Source organism: Pipistrellus hanaki (genome assembly GCF_964339955.1).
Source record: "Pipistrellus hanaki genome assembly, chromosome: 7".
NCBI classification, from domain to species: Eukaryota; Metazoa; Chordata; class Mammalia; order Chiroptera; family Vespertilionidae; genus Pipistrellus; species Pipistrellus hanaki.
This window is the reverse complement of record NC_140509.1, coordinates 72348674-72369494: the sequence shown is the minus strand read 5'-3', so window position 1 is coordinate 72369494 and position 20821 is coordinate 72348674. Positions and strand designations below refer to the sequence as shown.

General features: G+C 36.8%; 1 protein-coding gene across 7 annotated transcripts in view; it reads right to left on the bottom strand.

Moving 5' to 3' along the window:
* PTPRK (protein tyrosine phosphatase receptor type K) overlaps positions 1–20821 on the bottom strand; it is a 449847-nt gene that overhangs the window by 191301 nt on the left and 237725 nt on the right. For all 7 annotated transcript variants that reach the window (XM_084889601.1, XM_084889599.1, XM_084889603.1 and 4 more), the window contains exon 6: positions 12274–12448. In XM_084889601.1, coding sequence (XP_084745727.1) covers positions 12274–12448 — 175 coding nt within the window. The remainder of the gene's footprint in view (positions 1–12273; positions 12449–20821) is intronic.

The window sequence follows — 20821 nt, the reverse complement described above, 5'->3', positions numbered from 1 at the left end:
CATAGATGCCTCCAAGTGCAAAGGTAAGTCAACAAAGAGAAAAGATAGCCTGTGACGGTATGTAAATGCAATATTTCCATCTGAAATCCATTAGTTTAAAAAAATGTCTGATAGTAAAAATAAAAACATAAGGTACTAGTAGCATGTTGAAATTACAAAACATGAGTTTATCCTTGACACAGTGCCAACATAAGAGAAATTTAAAGTTAGATGTAAGAATATTTGTGAAAAGTGCCATTTAAGATAAACCTCTTATCCATTCATTTTTTTACTTTTTCACTTATTGCAAAGAGGAACTTTGTTGGTATATCATAAACTATCCAAGACTAAAGGGTCTTAACTCTATTCCATTTGAATGCTGTTATAGAATTTTAATAAATCAAAATGATCAAAATGTTCCCAGTGGCAATTGGGATTCAGTTTCTAATTCAAATTCTCTTTAATATATGGCTTTTCTGGCATCTTGCATACCTACCATCCATGTGGCTTCCCAAACACCCTGTTTTAATCATTGCCATGCATCAACCAATCCAGTTATAGTAACTACTTTTAATAATCTTACTCGATAAAAAGAAATGTCAAACCTAGTGTGGTTTTAACATAGAAAAAGTATGGCAGGTGGGAACTCTTTATGTACTCTTAAGTAAACACGTTTAAGCCACCTGCTGCAGTGAATGGCATTCTTTGAGGATTGAAAAACGCTGTTGGCCAGAAGTCTTAGAAAAACATTCCCCTCCTTCCAATGATTTACAACATTGATGTACGAAAAAGACAGGTCTAGGGGCATTAATACCAGGGGCAATCAAATTCTACAGAGCAAAGAAAGTGAATAAGTCTTCAGAGGGAATGTCTTATTCTTATGATGTAAAAAGTTTTTACAAAGAATAGAAAAAAGGTTTTCACTCAATGGTTAGTCTGGCCTTCAACTAGGAATGTACATAAAGCATCAGGGGAAAAATATTTACACATCATGAATTTTAGATGTGGTTTTATACGTGAATAATCTCAGAAATAGAGAAGGACATTTAACCATGTCAAGGCCTCCTTTTAAAAATCCCATTTAATTGAATACATGTGCTTTTATTCTACGTATGACAACATAACAAATTTTATTAATATTGGCTAAAGTCTATGAAATGAAAGTTCAGAAAATACAATGCACTATGTGCATATTGTTTAATTTATCTTATGTTGAATCTCTAATATTCTACAATTAGTTGATGCTTTTTTTTACATTTACACCAAAATATTTTAAATCTGTCTTTAGCACCCCCAATCAAAAGTTTACAACCAAAATGATCATCTATGCTCTCAAATAAGTTCTTCTAGGTCTTCCAAATTTCTGTCCATTAATACCATATTTCACCTAATATCCCAGGTTACTGCTCCTATCATTCCATAATGTTCCTAAAAATATGTGCACTATAATCTCTCAACCTTCACATGCTCTTACAACCACAACCCCTCTCAAGGATTCATCACTATCTCAAACTTACACCCTGCAAGCTCATTCTCCAAATCATCTCCTATCCTGGTTTTCTGAGACAAATGAAGACATGAATACCCTTTTGTAAAACTCCCAGAAGCTCCCACATCAATGGACTTAATAAATGTACACAGGTGTCCCCTGCTTTGCAAAAGTTCACATTACACCACTTCACTTTTTAAAAAATATATATTTTCCACCTTTATTGAGATACTAGAGGCCTGAGGCACGAAGATTTGTGTAAGAATGGGCTTCCTTCCCCTGGCTGCTAGCATCACCTTTGCTCTGGTCAGAGCCTCCTTTCAGCCTTCCCATGCTGCCCAGAGGCTGGGGTGGTGCAGAACACCTGAGTCATTACCATGGCGATGATGCAAGTGTCCTGCTCTGCCCCTGGCTGCTTGATGCCTGTGTAAGCAAATTAACCCACCATCTTTGTTGGGTTAATTTGCATACTCACTCTCGATTGGCTGGTGGGCATCTCAAAGGTATGGTCAATTAGCATGTTACTCTTTTATTAGTGTAGATTATAGACACACTTTGTAAATTTAAGGACACCACTTCCCTTTTAAGAAAGACCAACATTAGTCACTGTTTTCACTAACTGAAAGAAATCACAAGAGTATTTTTGCTTTTATGAAACAAGGCAAAAAGCCAAAATAGGATTCAGTGCTTGTTTGCAGTGAGCCTTTGTTACAGGCAGTAGCACCTCATCAGCCAGAGTGGCCCTGAAAGCTCCTTCCCTGGAACCACACTCTGCATTTCCGCACCGAGCTGCGATAGTCGGTGAGAATCTGTGTTCATCTCAGTTTATATTGTGCATCTGTTAGAAAGATATATCAGGAGGGATGAAGGAAGTCAATGGAGGGACGGGGTGTGGGGGGAGTCAAGGGGACATATGTAACACTTACAACAATAAAGATTTTTTTAAAAAAGATATACCAGAAGATCTCTTAAGTTTGTTACCATAAGCATAAAGGTGGATGGAACTCAACATTTTAATCATGAAGAAGGAAATAAAGACATTTGCATGTGCGCTGAATTTTCATTCTGAGAATGATTAAAAAAAATTTTCTACGTAAAGTAATTGTAATTGCTTTTTCTCCTTATACTGTTACAGCTTAGAAAAGTTTTCTTAGGAATGCTGTACTTTCAGATAGCAGGTATTGGAGGGGGACCCTGTATTCCTTGGTCTGGCATTCCAATTGCTCCACAGTCAGCCTCAGAGTACACTTTCAGACTCATCTCAGACTTCTTGCCTAGCAACCACTGTGTTATAGTCGATATTTAATACTAGTCACAAGAACATGTGCCAGTGCATGCCATGCCCTCCACTGGGAATGTTCTTTATGTAACTTAAAGCATCTAAATCCTACCCACCCTTCAATGGTAAGATAGCATTTTACCTTCTCAATACATTCCCTGACCACTCAAGGCAGTAATTAGGCTACCCTGTGCTGCTCTACACATTAAGTCCATGCCATGCACATGGCACTTTACAATCCATAATGTTTCTGTTTCTTTAGCGACAATGACTTGATTTTATTTGCTGGATGTTGGCCATGTGCTGCCTACAGGGACATACCAGTGAACAAGCAAATGGCCAATTGACTTGGTCAGTCTAGTGGTAGAGGTTGATGCTGTGTTATTTTGAAGATTGGTGAGGAAACATGGGGCAGACAGAAAAGGCTGAATCCCTAAGGAAGAAAAGACCATGATGCATTTAAAGCAAGTGACAGAAAGAAAGTCAGTGTGAAAGAAAGCCAGGTGAGCAAAGGAGAGTCCCACCAAGGACTGGAGTAGAGGGCAGAGAGAGAAGAAGATAGTCCTTAGGAACCTGGTGAGACATCCGGAATTTATATTGCATAGACAGGAAGCCAGGAGAGCCAGCCGAGCAAAGGCCAGCCTTACTTTGTGTAATACGCTCAGCCTGCTGCTGTGTGAAGAGTGAGATGCAGGACGTAAGCACTGATGTGGATAAACCAGTGAGGAGGCTTTTTACAGAAGTACAGGGCAAAGGAGACGGTTACATGGATAAAAGTCATGGCAGTAAAGGTTTAAAAAAAAGGGGGGGGGCTGTGCATTCTGAGGAAATGCAATGACATTTGGACAAATGAAGGATGCAGTTAACACATATTTCTATTTGTTGTATCTCACCAAATAATACAATAATACTTGAGACCTATGTCTTGTGCAAATACTGTTCAGTACATACTAAGAGTAGGCATTATACAAAGAGCTTTTGAAAGTTTAGAACTAAATAACTAGAGACAAAAAATAGTAAACCAAAATCAATAAATTCTCTTTTATAACAGAATAGAAGGTCTGATACACGAAATTTGTGCAAGGGGCCCGGCCCCTGCCGCTGCCATGGCTGCCTATGCCTCGGCCCTCACAGCAACAGGGCTTAGTCCGGAAGGTTGTCCAGAAGGTCCTCTGATCTAATTAGCATATTAAGCTGTTATTATAATAGAAAATAACCATCATTTGGCCTTTAGGTATTCTGGGGGAAATTGAGAGAAAAATCTAAATTAAGAAAGAATGTGAAAGCATGCATATAATTGAGGAAAAAAAGAAGTATGGGTGCAGTAAATAGCAAGTGTGAAGGCCCTGAGGTAGGGGGATGCTTGGAAGAGTCAGTACACCTGCTGTGGGTGAAGCAAGGTGAGTGATAGAAAATAAACTGTAGGTAGAACCCAGAGGAAATTTCATTTAAGGCCCTTTGGACCAGGAAAGAGCTTTGCTTTTTTTTTTTTTTTTTTTTTTTAATGTTAAGGGAAGCTGTTGGAAGAGGTAGCATGTTAACATGACAGTAGCAATGCTTTCCTCCATATGCATATAAAGATGAAAGAAAAAGCCAATGGCAAGTAAGATGTAAATAACCATGTGGGTAAAACTTCTTCTCAAAAGGGTGCAGGTAATTATCTATTTGTTTTAACACAAAGACAGACTCTGTGATATCACAAATAAATATGCTTCTAAACTATGCAATGCAGCATAAAGATAGCTATACTGTATATAGATGCTAGTGTATGGCTCAGAAAGCAGAAAATAAAGAGTAAAAAAACAAAGTTAACTTTTGCCATGAACTTACAAATTGATAAAAGCTGCCCAAACTTTCCTACAATAATTTAAACTCTGTTCAGTCCTCACTTTTACTCCTCAAATCCTCAATTTTAACACTACAATGATATAACTTTTATTAAAAAAATCTATAAACTAAACACAATCCATGCTCAGGACTAACAAGATATGTTTATCTGCATTTCTTTGTGCTGACCCTATGATTGTTTTTATTTCTACTAGACTAAATGTATCTCATAAAAAAAAATAACATGAATTATATTAAGCCAAAAGGAGAGAAAAGTTATTTCGGTGGTAATATGATAAACGTTATTGAACAAGTTGATTTTGACTGATTTCACTCATATTTGACTTATAGCTAACATTTCATGAGCGTTTTCTATTTTTTGTGTATGCCCTAGTTTGTACTCTTAGTGAGTCAAGTTTCTGAAGATAGTTTACTAGTAAACAGAATGTTGGTTAGCAGGTTTTTAAAAAGATGTGACCATCTAAGTGGCAAACAGTGTATGCTACCTGCAAAAATACAAACTCATCTGTTAGTCATACGCTAATAGGGAAGCATGTTGTTATTGACTCTCTTGGAGATGGAGGGAGAAACCCAAGAACTAAAGCTGATGAAATAATATTCCACCACGACTCATACCACCATCTTTACTCATTGTACCCTCGACATTATGATCAGTCATAGAACTTCTGTTTAACATTCTATAGGGATCTCTCCATACAACACTTTTATAAATCAGTGCTTAATAAAGGGCTTTAATAGAGTAAATCCTTCTGTAGAGATTAAAAATGCTACCAAAATCAAAACTCTGTGCCACCAATTCAATAGTTCTATACTTTCCTATGCAATAATTAAATTATAAATTGCTTGAAAGTGCGACTATGTCTGCCCTTTCTTTGTAATTTCCTAGTGCCTATTACTTGCCATTTTAAGTATTCAATAAAGGCAGCAGCTGATTTTCCAATGAAGTTTCAAAGTGATTCTGTTATTCCCCTTTTTTTGGATTGGGGTAAGGGAAAAATGATAGTGAGTGAGGAAGGAAATATACATTAAATAAACACTGTTAGTCTGAGAAGTTGACATAAGCCCTTTGGAAGAAGTGGACCCAAAGTTCATTTGTTCACACTCCAAGAGAACTGAATTAAGGGGTGCAGAAGGAGAGGAAAAACCTATGCTAATTGCTCTGAAATCAAATTCCCAACAGTTCCACAGAAAGAATATCTGGCATGCAAATCACACTGCTTCCTCTTTGATCCTTCTCAAATTCTTAAAAAGAGAGCTCCAACAAAAGCAAACCCCCCGAAGATTCACTCCAAAAACAGGGACAAGCACCTCAATGGCTGAACATCATGTAGAGCTCTACACATGAATCACCTACGCAAATACAATCAGACGTCCTTTGGGAAAGAACTCTTGTTGCATTTTATTTTTGTTTTTAAGGCAAACAGAGAATACATAACAGGAAAATAACTATCCAGGCAAAACAAGTGCTGTGTTCTGCCATGTCTGTGAAGTAGCATAGGGAATTAAGAGGTGGAGAAAATTAACGGTAAATGGTGTTTGGAATGATGATGCCCAGCAGTGGACAGAACGGTTTTATTAATAATGCACTATCTAAAATAAGGACGTCTGGTACCCTTTTGCTCATTTAGAATTTAAAAAATGTACCAGACATCTCATACATTGAATCACCTGAATTACAAGCAGCTGCTATGAATGAGAGGAGACTCCAAATGATTCTTTTACCATATTCAAGGGTAGCAAAGTGAAATTTTTAGATTTGCAATGTGTGGCATCTCCTCCAAATTAGAGACCTCTACTATCTCCTGACTGACTGCATGTGCTTTTCTAATTGTGCAGTGGAAGTTGGAGAAAACTAGCATGTGTTTTACCCAGGTATTCCTAGACTTCTGTGATAGTTCAGACTTCATGAAACATAGGGGTTTAAATGGAATTCCCCCAGATAACACCAAATTTCCTGTCGAGTTGACTAGTTTTCGCAACAGAAGCCAAAAAAGGTTATCTTCCAGTCACTGTTAAGAAAAAGGACCTTTATATGAATTTATGATAAGTCTGGCAGCTGTGCTACGAAAACAAGTTAAAAATCAATGGTGTAAGATATTAAGCAGATTGCTGAAGGATTCAAATGAGAAATTTGAAATATTTTTTAGTTGGTGGCCTTTAACCACCAACTAACAAAAGCATCAGTAAAGTATGTCATATTTTCCACTTCCTATATGTCCTTACTTCTAATATAAAAATATTAATATAAAATATTCAGACCAGAATTTTAGCTGTCATATACAAAAAGATTAGAATACAACGTACTGATTACGTCAAGATTATTTGCCCATCCAGTGTGGTTCAGTGGTTGAGCAATGACCTATGAACCAGAAGGTCATGGTTCAATTCCTGATCAGGGCACATGCCCAGGTTGTGGTCTCTTACCAAATGCGGGGCATACAGGAGGAAGCAGATCAATGATTCTCTCTCATCATTGAGGTTTCTATCTCTCTTGCCCTGATTTCCTCTCTGAAATCATTAAAAATGTATATTTTTTTAAAAGATTGTTTTTCCAGTAGGAAAATTTATATTAAATTTAAGTAACCCTTTCTAGTTTATACTAAAAAGGAAAGAGTACAAAAAAAAAGTTACCCATCCTCTTTTCCTATATACCAGCAATCTTCACTCTGTCTGTGGTTAAGGGTGTGTGGGTCATCATCCATTCCATAAGACTTTTAGAGTCAGCCCCATAGCTCTGTCTTCAACTAAACAGTTTTATTTATTAATAAAAATTTAGTTACTTATTAATATCTATTTTAGAAAAGTATAAATGTATTTTTAATATATTTTTATTTATTTCAGAGAGGAAGGGATAGGGAAATAGAAACATCAATGATGAGAGATAATCCCACACTGGAGATTAAGTCTGCAACCCTGGTATGTGCCCTTGACTGGAATCAAACCCAGGACCCTTTAGTCTGCAGACAGACACTCTATCCACTGAGCCAAACTATCTAGGGTAGAAAAGTATAAATATCTTTACATAAAGTCGTACTAAGCATTGGAGCAAAGGAACATGAACTAGGCAGGTTCTGATGGAACATGAACTATAAAACATTATTATAAGAGCACAATGTAAAAGGTTCAATTGCAAACCTAGTGTGAGTTTGAACTCCTTTCCTATTTCACACACATGTGTAGTGAATGACAGGTCTTAGGCAACTGGTTCTATTAACTCCTCACCATTCATCAAATGAGCTATGATCCCACTCCATACTGTTAACTGACTTATTATGATAACACCTTTCTCCCACATTCCAAACTCTGTATATTCTTTCAAGGTTAAGTTGTATCTTCTTATGAAATACTTCCTCAGTGCCAATCTTCCTTGACAAGTGTTAATAATGCCCTCTAACAATATTTATGCTAAAGTTCTCCACCGGGCATTCTAGTTGTCTCTCTACATGCAAACATGTAATTTTCTGAAACTTGTGGGAAGTAGTAACGTCTCTAAATCCAAATGGATGTGACCAAGGAAGTAGATATTTATATTGCTACCCATGACCATAACCCTGGCTTAGGAAAGAAGCCAAAACCATGGACTGATGAGTGAACTGGAAGATCTTTCATGACTAAAGGAACCAGCCCTGAGGCCTGTCTCTGACCTCCCCAGTTATAAACGTCAGCAAACACCCTTATTTTTAAGCTAGATGGCATTGCCTTACAAAGGTGAGGGTCAACAACAATTCAGTTCTTCATGATTTTAAACACCAAAATTTGTTTTACAGATCCAGTTACACTGAGGAAGGCTGGAAAAATTGACATTTACTTTACAGCTAAAGGTCACTGATACTCATTAAAAATACATAAAAATATTAACAATACTTAACGTCCAGAGCATTTTGATATGGCTAATAGTTGACATTAAAATTTAAAACTCAAACCAGCAACTAAGGCCAAAAAACATGCCTTTGACATTAAATGACTTAAAATGTAATTGGAATTTTACAGATAAGAATAACAGATATAAAGCATAACTAATAACTGGGAATAGAATTTGTCAGTCATAGCAATCAGATACTTTTATAGAAGTTTTCTGTGTTAGAAATGTAAGTGGATCTTTAGTCCATGCAGGTAAGAAAGAAAGAAGATTGCAAATAAGAGAGACAATGAGAATCTATATAACATAACTCAGACTGTAAAGTTGGTGTTTTTGGTTTAAAGTTTGTAAACACCATTTCAACCTGAATTTCACATTTTTACACTTCCATTTTCTAGGAACATGGAGCAAAGCCATCTGCTCTCCATCTCATCTCTGTAAAAACCTTCTCTGTCAATAAAGATTGGCTTCCGCAAGCTGAAGATGTTATCATTACTCAAAATGATCTCGACAATGCTAAAGTCATGACAAAGTAAATTCTATTTCAGTATATGTGTGTGTGTGTGTGTGTGTGTGTGTGTGTGTGTGTGTGTGTTTTCTACCTCTAGCTGCGGGAACACAGGTCAATACTCTTCAACCTGAGAATTTTGCAGTAAAATTTTCATTTATAACAAACAGTAACAAAAAAAGCCTTAAGCATGCCCTGTCACTTTTAGTTTAGGAGAAAATGCACTAATAAACTCTTACCCTTGGGTCATCTTTGACAACAGGCAATACTATGCCAGTTCTTATTAAAGACTATTCATATCACTGCTCCCAAAATTTCCTTTAAAATTACCATCTTTTGTATCCATGAAACAGGATGTCAGTTTTGAAAGTGCCGATGAGAGACAGGACCTGTCACCATAGTTAATTCTCAGCACTATTTCAACACCAATATAGCAGCCCCCCAAAGCCTGTGTTATTTTTTGTTTTTATTATCAATATTTATTTGGTTATCTGGACAAACAAGAAAATGAATTGCTCTAAATTGGATTTCAAATACAACAGCAAGGAAAGTATCACCTGTAAATACTAGATATATAACAAAAAAGTATGTTAAAAAAAAAACCTAAAACTGCCAGAACTAACAAAATATCTTTCTAAAATGTTAGCAGACTCTGAGATAACACATTCAAAGCACCATCATATTTTAACATAACAGGTAAAATACAAAATCAAAAGTGAAATGTATGTTACATAACAGGACTCTCTTTTAAAAAACAAAAATAAAGGAAAGGGGGAAAACCATCATTTTCTAAGAAATTCATAATTCTTCACTTAGACATTTTATTGAAAAAAGTATTCATTCCTCAGGTAACACTCCTAAAATAGCTACAATGCCTTCTCCAGGTTAAAACAAAAACAAGCTTTCATAAAACCTACTTGTTGATTCAAATAAACAAAGGGTTTCTAGTAATGACAAAATAAATCTCTTAAAATAAACAATATATGAAAGAAGAAATTATATCTATAAAGGATGCCCCTGGATAAAACACGTCAACTCTGCTGCTATAAGCTGTTTAATACATCACGGGGCTATTTCCTCAGAAACACACACACACACACACACACACACACACAATCGTGAGGTTCTGAAAAGTACTCTGGCTGCACTATTAAGACCTGCATCTCCGTCAGTGGCTGCATAATGAATGAACATTCACCGCCGTGCAGATACAGTGTGAGGAAGATGAAACAAGAGCACGCCCACCTCCCCACATCCCTAGCATATGAAACACTCTGAAGATTGCCCAGGTGTGCCGTCAGGCTTTCAACAGAATATTTAGAAACATGAATTCATAGAACAGACTGACAGTTGTCAGAGGGGATTTGATGAAAGAAAGTGAAGGGATTAACCAAAGAACATATATGCATAACCCATACACAGGGACAACAGCATGGTGATGGCCAGAGGGAAAGAGGGGGAGGGGGAGGTGGGCAGAGAAAAGGAGGGATTGGGACAGCTGTAATAGTGTTAACAATCAAAATATAAAAGGGGGGAAAAGTAAGCTTAGGTGTGACGGATGCTGGAATGAAGCTCAACAAAGATGATACGCAAGAATGAATGAACAGAAGATAAGCTGTCTTTCTACCTGAACCTGGAGTCAAATAATATCATATTTCCTTATTATTCAATAAATTGGGGCTGTGATTTCATAATCTTCAAGCAGGTGAGGTGAGCTGACTCTGGAGACATGAGAGAAGTTTCACTGAAAATAGAGTCCTATCAATCTATAAACTTTGTATTGATGACCTATAGGATCTGCCAAGGCCAAGGCATTATCAGAGGTGAATAGCATTACTTACTGATGTTAATGAGCTAAAGCTGTGGTGGAAAAGAATGTGCCTGGCACCAGGAATCTAGAAACATGGGATTAAATTCTGATAGACAATTATTAGATCATTATGGCTCTGGGCAATTATAAAATAGTCTGAGATGCATGATTTTCCTTCTCAACGTATTAAAGGTTACAGTATTAAAATCAAGTAAATCTAAAATGAAATGATGTATGTGAAGACATTAGATGTCAAGCATGATAAAACATATTCGCTTGAAGACGGACGTAGTTCTCCCTTGCACCTCGGGGCTCTGACACAGGCCTTGCTCCCTGTCCGATGGCACTTCTCTATCTTACCCCTGCCCTCACATCCTCATTCCTTACGTGGGCAACTTTTCTCAACAGCTCAACATTCGGATCCTATTTCAAAGAAACCTTATTGTACAAAGGCCTTCCCTGACACCTCTGATAAGCCTCAGTCCGGTTTAGATGTTTTTGTTAGGATCCAGCAGACTTCTCCTTGACAAGACTTGCATAATTTATCATTATTTTCACTTGGGTCATTATTGATTGATGCTTGATAGCCTATTGAACAAAGCTGCATTTCCTCAAGTTTCACGTGACAAACATCCTCATTTTTATTTTTTTTTTAGATTTCAGCTCAGTTGTCACCTCTCAAAGAGGCCTTCCAGACCTCGAACAAAATAGAAATCCCTGTCATTTTCTGTTTATTGTTCCTTATCACACATGCCACCATACTAAAATTTCAGTATCTTTCTCTATAGTGTGCCTAACATACCTAAATGGGTAAGCTCCATATGGGCATGGACTTCGTTTTTTATTTACAGTTGTATCTGTACAACTTATAACAGTATATGGAATAAAATGGACTAAGAATAAATGTGATAACACATTATGTCCTTGTGCTTATTTTTCCAGTATTCACCTCAGATATGTACTAATTGTCATAATCCCTCACAATTCCTCTAGTAACCTTGGTATTCAAGAATATTAATGAGGACCTCTTAGCAAGTCTAACTCTAAGATTCTACAGGGGTCAGAATTAATGAGCATCCACCACTGAGTTGTGGCATGGGTAAAAATCACAGGTTTACATGGAGACAGGAACTTTGAGTTTGGCCTCATTGCCACAATGCTTTGAAGAACAACTATAATATCCGCGTAGCTGTTTTAAAAAGGAAATATGAATCTGAAGTTAAAATGCAAACCAGGTGATGGCGACATGAAGTCAAGTGTTTTATATGACTGGCTCTGAGATATCAAAGGAGATTCCAGCCCAGGAAAAACACTTACTGAACTCTTGTCTGATAAAATGTACAACTTACAGTCTTAATTATCTGAAATTGCATAACAAGACAATTTTATAGGAACTTGAAATGAAGAGAAGTAGGCTTAAAAATCAATCCAATATTTACTATGTTGCTCTTGGTCTAATAAAACCACACAAGTTCATGCAGTGAAAACAAGTTTACTTTACCTCTCACAATCAGCTGAGCAAAGTTGGACACACCAGAACCTAGTTCAGACTGAGTTACACAGCGGTACAAATCCTGGTCGGTTTTCGTCACTTCTTGCAATCTAAAGGAAGCAGCAAATCGTCTGTGATTGATGTTCTTAGTCTGGGCTACTGGTATATCTTCTCCATTTCGTCTCTGCAAACAGAAACCAATCTTTAAAAAAACAGGTTCTTAACATTTCCATAAATCTAAAGCATCTTAGCAACCAATATCAGTGATAAATTATTCTTGTTCCTAAATTAGTAGGAAAATGTCTATGTAGCCCCACAGAATTTTACCAGGTTTGATGACACAAAATCCAGCAGTATTTCTTCTAGACTGAACCAAAGCTGCTGTTTTATTGGTATTATGTGTCCAGACCCAAAAAAAACTGTTTGCTGTTGAGCCTTAATAATGCATTGTACCAATGAGAACATATAATCTACTCTATTAGACATTGTTTTATTTACTCAACTTCCAGTAATGCATTACAGTCAAATATAACAATTAATGACATGTACATTTCAGAAGACAAAAATAATCATGACTTTTTCTTTTATAATCCAAAATAAGAGATCCTTGCCGTACTACAAGCTATCATTTTAGTTGAGTGGGCAATAAAAGCTGAGGTAAATCTCTCCTATGCAGTAATGTTTGCATATAGTTTTCTGCCTTTATTTTTCAGTTCCAGGCTCTTTATCCTGATTTGATATTTGATATAATTTTTCCGTTGCAAATAACCCTAACTCTGAGAAATAAATCACAAAAAGTATATGATCCAAGTATTAAAACTTAGCACTCCATTTTTTGTTGTTGTTTTTTTTTAATCTCTCTATTCTTTCCCCCTACTCCAGATCTTTATCACATTTTCTTATATACTTTGTCTATTGCATGGGTTGCAATAGACTGGCAAGTCATTAAAATCCCTAAGTATTATCAATTCTCCATTAAATCAACTAAGCTTCATCATTAAGGATGTATGCAGTGTTGATTTGACTAGTTCAGTTTCTGGCATACAGTAGGTTAGTGGTAATATTGGTTAATTCCCAACATCTATTATAACCAGATTATTAATCAAACCCCTTGCAACTTACAGACGAGTAGCTTTAGGATCCCCTGTCAGAGTTTTACAAATGCAAAGTCTACAGGTCACCCTAAACCTACTAAATCAAAATCTGCATTTTAACAAGATCCCTAGGTTATGCATCAAGATATGTCGAAGCAACATTTTACTGATGATTTTTTGGTTTTCCATTTGTCTTTCATTCAATTGATGTGGCACCCATTTTCCTTCCTTTAAAATCTTTCCCATTGCTTGTAAACGATCAGAAATTGTTTGCTGAGCAACGTTTAATCTTTCTGCAAGTTGTTTTTGAGTGTGACACTCATCTTCATCTAATAATGCTTGTTATTGTTGGTCTTCAAACTTTTTAATTGACCTGGATGCTCTTTGCCTTCCACATAGAAATAATCACTTTTAAAGCATTTAAATCAGCTTAAACCAGTGTTCACAAGTATCTTGAGATGGAACATGTTCACCATAAGCTTTCCAAAGTATTGAGCAGCACTTTTCTTCAAAATAAAGTAATGAATTAAAACTTACTGCAAATGCTTGTTTTTGGTATGAAATTTGCCATTTTTTAAAATATATTTTATTGATTTTGTACAGAGAGGAAGGGAGAGAGATAGAGAGTTAGAAACATCGATGAGAGAGTCATCGATCAGCTGCCTCTTGCACACCCCCTACTGGGGATATGCCCGCAACCAAGGTACATGCCCTTGACGGGAATGGAACCCGGGACCTTTCAGTCCCCAAGCCAATGCTCTATCCATTGAGCCAAACCGGTTTCGGCTGAAATTTACCATTTTTAAGAGTAAAGATATGACGTTAACACCTTCAGCAAGTTTGACATATGAAGATTTGAAGCTTGCTGCAAATATAACAAAATAGCATATATATCAAATTGCATATATATCAACATATGTGTAACTCCATCTATTGAAAAAAATCCACATTATTATCTGGTACAACTAGTAAATATATATTGTGACATAGTTATGCATTTCAGTTCTCTATTATACGTTATGAAACTTTATTTGCTATTGTTTTATATCACTTCATATTATTATTTTTAAAAACCATTTCTTAGTGATTTATTCCTCGGTACTTCAACTATCTTTTTAGTTCTTTTATTTTTCTCTTTCATGGATGTCATGTTCTTTGGAAGCTTATTTAGACCAAGTTAATGACGTTTTAGGTTCCCTCCATGTGAATAGGAGTTTACTTTGTGAATTATAAGAATTACTAGTGTATGTCACCGAGGGGACATCAGGATTTTAGAGATGCTTAGGTGAGGCATGGCCAAAAACAAGTTGGGAACCACTGCCCTAGAATATTGATTGAAAACAATCACAGCAGTCTTATTCCCATCAACAGGGACAGGTCTACAAATGGGTATGTGCCCTGATTCTGGCCAATGAGATTTGTCAGAAATAGGCCATCATTTCCAGATTCTCTTGCTTCTAGGGAAGTCATGGTGGCTCTCCTTTTCATTGTCTCGCCCTGCCTAAATGCGAAGGAGGGCAGGTCAAGATGAAAGACAGAAGCAGGATCTTGATAAAGCATCTGAAATGTTGTCAGCAAGTCCTTCTTTCTGGACTTCCTGTTAAGTGACATATGCATTTAAATATCGATTACTTTCAGCTTAAACTCCTCAAAGTTAATATGGTAGTTAGAATTTGGTACAGTTTATTTCATCTTCTCTTTTCTAAGCTTGAGAAGTAAGTGCAATTTAATTGTAACTTAAATAATGTGGCACTTAGGACACTTTCAGAGATTATTTCACTCTACTGACTTGAAGGGGGAAAAATTAAATCACATTTATCATGTTAGTTATTTTTCACTGCTTTTCCTAAGCACATAATGATATGTAACTCCTACGTCCCCTTAGAGTGGGAGAGATTAGAAAGAGACTGTTCTGTATGATGGGTATTAAGGATCATGTTTTATAGCTTGATGAGGATGACATCTGATTTGTCAGTACTTGTCATTTCCCCCCAAAAAAATGAATCCAAAAGTGAATTTATACACTATAATTACATGAGGTTGAAGTGAATCATACAACAATCCAGCCATGAGGTTCCTTACCAGGGCTTGTCTGCCACATGCATTTTTTTTCTCTGTCACAGAGATAACACAGCAATCATCATCATCATTATTGAACAATTAAATTGAAGCGTTTTAGATACATGTAAGGTTGTCATGGCAAACTTAAAGGCTTAGAAGATTATATTATTTAGGGGGGGAAAAACACATTCATTTATACCTGCTAGAAGTTATATTTATTTCAAAAGATTAAGCACTGAATAAGAAAATAGCATTCCTCTAGGAATCATTAGACTAAACTGATAATTGTAAGTTCACCAAAGTAGTTACTAAAGATTAATGCCTTTTCCATCTTAACGAAGCCCTTATCACACCGTGTGGCCACAACATTTGCAGTTTAAGTTGAGACTGCAAAAGCAGCATGAATTTCTTTGCCCTTCTTCACAATTTCATGGACAGAAGATTGAGTTTTAGCATGCATGAATCTTAGCAACCTCAGCATGTAATTTTTTTTCTTTCCTTGTAAGACCCAAAATGTTCATCTTTTCACTTAAAGCAAGAACTTAATATATCCCTTTAGCATATCTGAAGCATCACTATTCTTGCACTTTGAGCCCATTAAGTAAAATAACAGTTAACTGGACACAAGCATTGCAATACCACTAAAGTCAATCTGGTAACTGAGACTGTTATTAAGGCCTAATGGGTGGGTAGCATAGGCAGCGTGGATATGCTGAACAAAGGGATAGTTCACATCCTGGGCAGGATGGAGAAGGCTGGTCCAAGATTTCATAATGCTGCTTAGAGTGTCATACAATTTAAAACTTATCAATTGTTTATTTAAAAAAAAAATCCATTTTATATCTCCAAACCTCAGGTGAACCTTGGGTAACTGAAATTATAGAAAGCGAATCTGTGAATGAAGGAGGTCTACTCTACTTCTCATATTTCAATCTTTTCTTCTAAAAATGGGAACAGCAATTTGTACCTGCTTATTTAACAGAGATGTTGAGAATCGAAGGTGATTTGTGCAAAAGCCCTAACAGCAAATCCTAGTAATAATGATGTTATAAAGATAATAATTAAAATATCTAAATCATTAATGCATCTGATAACTGTGGTGGCCCTTTGATGTATGAACTTGGCTAGGCTACAGTCACATTAGTCAATCAAACACTAACCTAAGTGTCTCTGTGAAGGTATTTTGAAGATGGGATTAAAGTCCATAACCAATTGATATTAAGTAAAGGTAATTATCCCTAAAAGAGAGTATGAGTATTCTGAGTAGACTTGATTCCATCAGCTGTAAGTCTGAAGAGTAGAGCTGTGGCTTCCCTGCAGTAGGAGAAATGTAATCTGTGAATAGCAACTCTAGGCTGTGCCTGGATACTGCAGCCTGCCCTCTGCACCCCCTGCAATCACACCAAGCGCCACCTCCAGCAATGCTAAAGGGGGACTACTATACTAGACATGACTTGGGAACTTGTTGCCAATTTTGCAGAAAACTGAGAAGAACGTGAACTGAAAACAATCAATACAATGCAGACTCTGCAGGGCCCCGACAGATACATCGTGAGGAAGAGAAATGGATGGAGGACAAACTCACAGATTAAAGGAGACTTTAACATATTTTTTAAGTAGACAAGACTAATAATCTACAGCGTCTATGGATGTATATGTAAGTGGAAAAGAACAATGAAATAACAAACAAGGGCTAAAGTTCACGCTAACTGTTCTCTATAGGGGTAGGGAGATGAGTCTGTTGTGACTGGGATGCAGAACTTAGAAGTCTCTCAGAGACTGGCTGAGGCCCTTTCCTCACCTGCGTGGTGTGCATCTCATAAAAGGTTGTTGAATCATGGGTTTTATTTTTGTGTAGTTTTCTAAATCTATGCTTTATTGTATAATAAAACGATTTTATAAAGGTGAGTTATTTACATTAAGCCCCTGTTCATAAAGAAACCCAGCCTAGCCCGTTGCCAGAGCCCCCATGTGGTAGAACTGATCATAGTGGGAAGTTGTGAAGTGCTTGACGTGGCACCCTGAAACCGAAAGGGCAGCTCTAGGAACTGGAGGAGAGTGCATTCTTTTTACAGAAAAAGCAGTAAAATGTAACTTATAGACATCAGTAAGAAGAAATCCTTGAGCTTCTATGACTTGCCTGGCTTTTACAGTATGCTCCAGGGATAGATAAGAAAGATAAAGAATATTCCCACATTATTCATTTATAATCAATTATGTAATCTGTATGCAACAAACTCAGAGTTTATAAATTATTGAAAAAGGAAAAGAATGCACTATGCGTTTAAAGTATTGAACTCTATACATTAAAAAGCCACATAAAGTCAACCAAAATGACATCAAGAACACTCAGCAACCCCATAAATTAAATGTTTCAACTTTCTGATGCTCATTGTTATATGCATACACACTCCAAATGCTGAAAATTAAAAGAAAACACCAAAACCCATGATACTTGGTCAGGCACTTTACTTTAAGGCCAACGGCCATATTATTTATAGGAAGCCATAAAGGAAGAACATAACACCATGAACTTAAATCAATGTCCTGGGTGACAACAGTGGCAGCAGTTCGCTACCAAATAGAACGTGGTCTCTTAAGTGGAGCAAAATTGATTGTAAATGGGCATGTTCACAGAAAAAAATCACTACTTCTTAAAGAAGGATAAACAGAGACAATTAAAGTTAAATAGCAGGCTATGTTCATCTACCAGTTGAAGTCTAGAACAGTTTATGTCAGGAAGCACAACAGACATGCCAGCACTCCTATCTGATGTTACTCCTGTTCTGTGGACCACAGGTACAGAGAGGCCAAGGCTGAAACACCAAGAGCCTTCCCACAGATGATTCTCACGAATGATATCAGGACCACACAGGGGCTTAATCTGGCCACAAGCTTCAAACTAACTTGTTAAACTTTTATTAAGGTTAAAGAGAACCAAAAGAAATGGGAATGTCTCCTCATTTTTCACTCCCACTTTTGTGCAGTTATAAAATTAGGATGTAAAAAGTAAACAAATGAGTCTCACAGACAAATTCATTCCAAGGCAGAAAATAAGAAACCAAACTCATATGCTGGCTATAAAAAAATAAAATTTTGAGGAAATTTAAAAAGAAAACTATTATTTCTCTTTCACATCTACCCAAATTTTGTCAACCAGTTCCACCAACCAGACCTAAAACTATTGTGTTTTTTCATTTGTCCCTCTCCTTTTCTGCTCACATTTGCCAACTCCACCCACACTGTCCAATCAAAGGCCCTCATTGCTTGATGTCTGAAGTGCTAGGAGCTTCTTTATAGCCTGTGTCCATATCATGGCCTAGTCCCAACCTATACACTATCTTTACTTCTACTTCCCATTTTAACCTTCCACTCCAATAATATCTTCCTCCTGAAGTTCCCATTCTACCCACATACACACACATTAATGTGCAGAGATGACGATGCCCACTTAATCTTTGCTTATTCAAGGCCTACATGTCCTTCAAAAACTCAATCAAGTCTTCCATACATCCCAGTCTCTGTTGCTCTCTGTCAATTCCAAAATAGTACCTAGTATAGTGCTTAAATATTATAGGGTCTTTTCTTACTCAGTTATAGAAGCATCTCTAAAGGCTGAAAGGATCTTTAAAAGGCATTCAGCCTATGCAACATCCTTAGCAAGGGCTTATCTAGACTCTGCTCAGATATTAATTGTTATTTTACTTTCTCCTGGCGTAGCTCACTCTAGGTTTCAACACACCTACAATTAGAAAGTTCCTCCTTATAATCAGCTTATTTTTCTCACCATATAGCTTTCAGATGTTAATCATTGTTGTACTTTAGTTTCTATAGAGAACAAATTAAATCCCTCTTGCATATTTCTAATATTCTAAGATTTAAGAAATGACTCTAATCTCCCATAAAACTCAAGATTTATTTACACCATGACCCTTTAGCCATTCTGATATCATTTTTTTCAACTTTAGTCACTGTCCCAGGGATTATATGCTACCTTTTGTTATTGTAATATTTCAGCCATCAGGACAATGACCTGAAAAATGTAAGATTTTTCACCAAGCCTAGACCAGACAATTTTTGCTATATCTTATTCCTTTATTTTTATCATCATGCCCAATGTGAGCTAATCCCATATTGCATGTTTAATGTGGTTTTGAAATGTTTTCCTCAAATTAATTGTCAATGAATTATCCACTATAAATTACATATGTCTAGGCTTAGATTAATTTCTTCCAAGAATTTCCCTTCACTATAGTAAATGCAAAGTTATCAGATTTTGTTTGCAAGAAGAAATAGTATCAGCAAAATCTCTTACGGAAATTAAATAAGCTACAAACCTCCTGCACTTCATATGACAGTATAAATAGTCATGGGAGCATCAGAAAGAGCTTTGTGAGAAATTAACTAGATAAAAATTGAAATAATATAGTGAGTTATTTCACTTATTAACATTTTTGTACTCACTTAAAAAAAAACATGCTTCTGATTTCCAATACATAACAGTATTCCTATGTATTATAGGAACAAGGCTATGACTTGCCTGGCTAGGTAAAACAAGGTGCAGCCAGGAGATTGAGACCTACCATTGTCATTGACCCCCAGCTCACCCCGGTTGGAACTACAAGAGATCCACTTCTCTCTGGTTGTTTTGAAGAGCCTTTTGCATCTCATTTTACTAATTTTACTCTCCAACCATTACTCCCGACCCATTGCTTAAATTACAGACTGCTTCGTAAGGAATGACATTTCCTTCGGCTGAGAAACCAGCCATATCACACTACATTAGCCAAGACAAAGCTCACCAAGGGCAAAGCACTGGCAGACTTTCCTGCGTTGGCAGGCCCACCAGGTGGCACAGTGCCATCTCCTGTGGCGATTACAGACAGACTGGCCCAATGGCCCCAGCTTGGATGGCACTCTGCATAGGATTACCAATCAAACGTTAAACAGGCTCATTTCAATTCACCGAAACAAATGGTGCCACCAAATCTGCTCGCACAACTCCCTACTTTCAATTGCTCCACGGTCGAATTTCTCTGTCCAATCCAACGATACATGCCCACGGAGCGCTGTAATGATGGATGGAGTCATTAGCATTTTAGTTTCTACACGGAACCTGAAGCCAAAGCATATGGTGTGACAGATGTTCCAGCAATGGGCTCTATTTGACTTGCCATGTAGGTGTCCACTTATACCGGACCTTCATGAAAGAATACTGAGGTATAATTTATAGGTCAACCTCTGCTTCAACGCTTTCACATCCTCCCAAGATACAACATGTTCTGAACACAGGACACTCAGACAAGGCGAACAGAAATGTGAGTAATGTTTGCAGGCTACTTTCATCTCTGGTTTGATTAGTACTGCCACTAATTTGAATATTTGATAAAATGTTTCATATA